The sequence below is a fragment of the Centruroides vittatus genome, unplaced genomic scaffold (genome assembly GCF_030686945.1).
Source record: "Centruroides vittatus isolate TY-2023 unplaced genomic scaffold, ASM3068694v2 contig_2698, whole genome shotgun sequence".
Taxonomy (NCBI): domain Eukaryota; kingdom Metazoa; phylum Arthropoda; class Arachnida; order Scorpiones; family Buthidae; genus Centruroides; species Centruroides vittatus.
Window position 1 is genome coordinate 350 of NW_027121718.1, and position 4,756 is coordinate 5,105.

Consider the following 4,756-nt stretch of genomic DNA (forward strand, 5'->3'; position numbering starts at 1 on the left):
AGCGTCAGCTTACAGTTGTGTAATTCGAGAAGTATATTGCTAAGATTCATATGGGAATTAGATGACAGCATTGGTATCATAGATGAGATCATCTATGATACCAATGTAGTGTTGTGGCGCCCGTCGGCACATTGCCGATTCGGACCGATAGAGGGCGCAAAAAAGAAGGAAGAAGTGAACTTTGAACTGGTCACTCACTTCCTGACCAGCGACTACGGAGAGCGGACATCTTAAAACACGAACAACTCCAACCTCGGTCGGCGCCAATTGTAGTCATATTGTATTATACGTTATTGTATAAAATATAAATAAAGGAAAGGATATTGATATCCCGACTGGATTTCCTTCATCCGCATCGGACGAATTTTATCGGCGACAAATACCCCATAACTGGTGACCCGAACAAAGAAGACACGTGCCTCACAAGGATAATCCATCTCCATCGTACAACCACAAGAGTAGAAGAACGAAACTTAACTATTTTTTGTAATTCAATAAGGTCAGTGACAATTCTATACCTTTATTTTCGGAAAATTTCGTTAACCGATATAATGGAGTCAGCCGGCGTTCCGCAAATTTCTCGAGTGGCAGTCAAACCACCTCCATTTTGGAAGAACAAACCCTCTCTCTGGTTCGCTCAACTTGAAGCTCAGTTCGCCATCGCTAACATATCCGCCGATACAACCAAATACTATTACGTAATCTCAACACTAGAGTCGGATATTTTAGAATCGGTGCACGACCTGGTAACCAAACCTCCCGAAAGTAACAAGTACGACACCATAAAAAATAGACTGATCAACATATATGCAGAGAGTCAAACATCTAAACTACAAACACTATTACAAGGACTTGAATTGGGCGACCAGCGCCCGTCGCACTTACTAACTAAGATGCGTGACCTTGCAAGCGGACACTTCAGTGAAGATATACTTAAATCGCTGTGGCTCCGAAGACTTCCGGAGAATATCCAGGCTATTCTGGCGGCCTCGACTGAAAATCTACCACAACTCGCCACAATGGCTGACAAAATACAGGAAGTTAACACCATCAGACACACACCAATCAGTCGAGGGGAGCAATTCTGTATCGACAACCCGATCGAGAAACAGCTACAAGACTTGGCATCGCAAGTGAATGAACTCTTTGCCTTGGTGCGAGCACCACGCTACCAACATCAACCGCGGTACAATTCCCGAAACCCCCAAGGCTCACACAGACGAAGCCCATCTCGTGAGCGACGCCGTTACAGGGAACCAGAAGGTGGCTTATGCTTCTATCACACCAACTTTGGAGCAAATGCAAAAAAATGCACCCCACCTTGTTCATTCCAGGGATCGGGAAACTAGACGGGCAGCTCCCTGCGGCCACAGAGAGCAAATGCCAGGTTGATAGAATCTTTATGGCCGATCCTTTGTCTCAACTTCGCTTTCTGATCGACACAGGAGCGGACGTATCAGTCATACCAAAAAAATTCACAAACCATTCTGTACAACCAGGAAAACTCACCCTCTACGCAGCAAACGGCACCCAAATTGCAACTTACGGAACCAAGTTACTCACGATAAACTTAAACCTTCGCCGAGCCTTTTGCTGGCCCTTCATCATTGCTGACGTTGCGCAACCCATCTTGGGCGTCGATTTCTTGAAACACTATAACCTCCTCGTCGATGTAAAACATAATTGTTTGATCGATGCCACAACCAAACTTACATCAAAAGGGATGGCAACAAAAAAACTACCAACCTTCACCAACATCACAGTTGTGTCCGGCGACTCACCGTATCACAAACTATTGGCCCAGTTCCCTCATATCACCAACCTGTCACGTTTGGACAAACCAAAACAAAGAGCTCAAGTTTACCATCACATAGAAACACAGGGCCCACCTGTGTTCAGCAAACCACGTCGTCTATCTCCAGACACTCTCCTCGCTGCTCGCAAAGAGTTCGAATTTATGATGGCACAGGGGATCATCCAACCATCAAAGAGTGCATGGGCCAGTCCCTTACATATGGTAAGAAAACCAAATGGAGACTGGCGGCCATGCGGGGACTATCGCCGCCTCAACGCAGTTACACACCCTGATAGATACCGTGCCACACATACAAGACTGTATGCAATTATTGCATGGTAAGAAGATATTTTCCACCCTGGATCTGGCAAGAGCATACCACCAGATACCAGTCAATCCAACGGACGTACCTAAGACGGCCATAACTACGCCGTTCGGATTATACGAGTACCTATTCATGCCGTTTGGACTGCGAAACGCGGGACAGACCTTTCAACGATTTATCCACCAGGTGCTACGCGGACTTAACTTCTGTGTCCCATATTTTGACGACGTCCTAGTTGCATCTGTAGACAAGGACGAACATCTGCAACATCTCCGTCAAGTTTTCACACGACTGCAAGAACACGGGCTTACCCTGAACCCATCAAAATGTACCTTCGGCCAAACTTCTGTATCTTTTCTCGGATGCCTAATCACCCCTGCTGGCATACAACCTTCACCTGAGAAAGTCCAGACCATTAAAAATTTCCCACGACCACGAACAATTGCTGAACTACAACGTTTCGTGGCAATGTTAAATTTTTACCGTCGCTTTCTTCCAAATGCTGCAGCTATCCAAGCACCCCTATACGATGTTTTGAAGAGCGGCAGAAAAAATGACAAACGCACTATCCAGTGGACCGAAGGGATGACAACCGCATTCAACAAGTGCAAATCCGACTTGGAAAAAGCGGCCACGCTTGCATTCCAACCGAGTGACAGCAAACTTTCCTTAATGGTCGACGCATCGGACCTTGCCATTGGATCCGTCCTGCAATGCCATACCGACCAAGGCCCACGACCGCTTGCCTTCTTCTCTCGCAAGCTATCCGACACAGAACGAAAATACAGCACTTATGACAGAGAGCTCCTTAGCATATATTCATCCATCAAACACTTTCGGCATCACCTCGAAGGAAGACAATTCACTATTCTGACTGACCATCGACCACTGACCTTTGCCCTCAATAAGAAATCTACATCCTGTTCCCCTCGACAACTCCGACAACTTGACTTCATCGCTCAATTCAGCACCGACATCAGACATATCCATGGAGCTCACAACACTGTAGCTGACACTCTCTCTCGAATCAACAACATTCAGTTACCTTCCTCCTTAGACTTCACCGCAATAGCACAGGAACAAAACAACGACGAAGAACTTAAAAAACTACTCATCTACCCAACAATCTTCCTTACAGCTACAACCTCTCACTCTGAATTCCGAACTACAAATCATGTGTGACACGTCAAATAATAGAATACGGCCATACATCCCGATTAACTTTCGCCGTGAAGTCTTCGACTCCGTCCACAATCTCTCTCACCCAGGCACTCGTGCAACCCGGAAACTAATTCAGGAACGCTTTGTATGGCCAGCCATGCTCAAGGATACCAATCAGTGGTGCAGAACATGTATAACTTGTCAGCGGAATAAAATTAACCGCCACATTCGAAGCCCATTACAACAGTTCGACCTACCCAAACAACGATTCGACCATGTACACATGGACATCGTGGGACCACTCCCCCATCAGACGGATTCGTATACCTCCTTACATGTGTCGACCGATTCACACGTTGGCCGGAGGCCACACCAATCCCGGACATAACAGCAGAAACTGTGGCAAAGGCGTTCATATCAACATGGGTAGCTCGTTTTGGAGTCCCTTCCATCATAACAACCGACCAGGGGCGACAGTTTCAGTCCCAGCTCTTCATGTCACTCACTGCCCTCCTTGGAATTAAACGAATCCGCACTACCCCCTATCACCCATCATCAAACGGGCTAGTAGAGCGATTTCATCGTACACTTAAGCAAGCCCTACGATGCAGTAATCACAACCGTTGGACAGAAAGCCTCCCTACAGTCCTACTTGGGCTCCGCTCCACGTTTAAACCGGACGTCGGGGGCACTTGCTCAGAAATGGTATACGGAACGACTCTACGTCTACCAGCCGACTTCATACAGCCTACAAATAACAACTCTCTTGAGCCACCTATCTTCCTGCAGCGCCTCCGCAATATTATGAACAATTTTTCGCCAGTTCAAACATCTGCACATGATAAAATTATCACCTTTCTACATCCCTCAATAATGGAATGTTCCCACGTATTTGTTAGAAATGATTCCGTCAAAAAACCCCTACAAGCTCCCTATGATGGCCCTTACCAAGTTATAGCACGATCCAATAAACATTTCACCATACTAATAAAAGGCAGAGATGCCGTCATCAGCGTGGATCGGCTCAAACCAGCATTCATCGATACAACCACAAACGATACATCCAATCCACCGGTCAACAAAACAAGCCATCCTGTCACACCGACGCAACCACCAATCACCACGACCCGGTCAGGACGTCACGTCCGCTTCAACCCCCGGTACCTCTGATCACCATATCGTTGTCACTGGGGGGGAGCACTGTGGCGCCCGTCGGCAAGGGCCGATTCGAACCGACAGAGGGCGCAGAAAAAAGAGAAAACGGTGAACTTCGAACTGGTCACGCACTTCCTGACCAGCGACTACGGAGAGCGGACATCTTAAAACACGAACAACTCCAACCTCGGTCGACGCCAATTGTAGTCATATTGTATTATACGTTATTGTATAAAATATAAATAAAGGAAAGGATATTGATATCCCGACTGGATTTCCTTCATCCGCATCGGACGAATTTTATCGGCGACAAATACCCC

At 46.8% G+C, this 4,756-nt stretch overlaps 2 protein-coding genes across 2 annotated transcripts; both read left to right on the forward strand.

Annotated features, from left to right (window-relative positions):
• The first annotated feature begins 551 nt into the window (after positions 1–551).
• Positions 552–1,349, forward strand: LOC136971757 (uncharacterized). The gene has a single exon (XM_067266252.1). It carries the CDS (start codon positions 552–554, stop codon positions 1,347–1,349), a length of 798 nt encoding a protein of 265 aa, XP_067122353.1.
• A 2,634-nt stretch (positions 1,350–3,983) lies between these two features.
• Positions 3,984–4,451, forward strand: LOC136971758 (uncharacterized). The gene has a single exon (XM_067266253.1). The coding sequence runs from the start codon at positions 3,984–3,986 to the stop codon at positions 4,449–4,451; it is 468 nt and encodes a 155-aa protein (XP_067122354.1).
• The last annotated feature ends 305 nt before the right edge of the window (positions 4,452–4,756 follow it).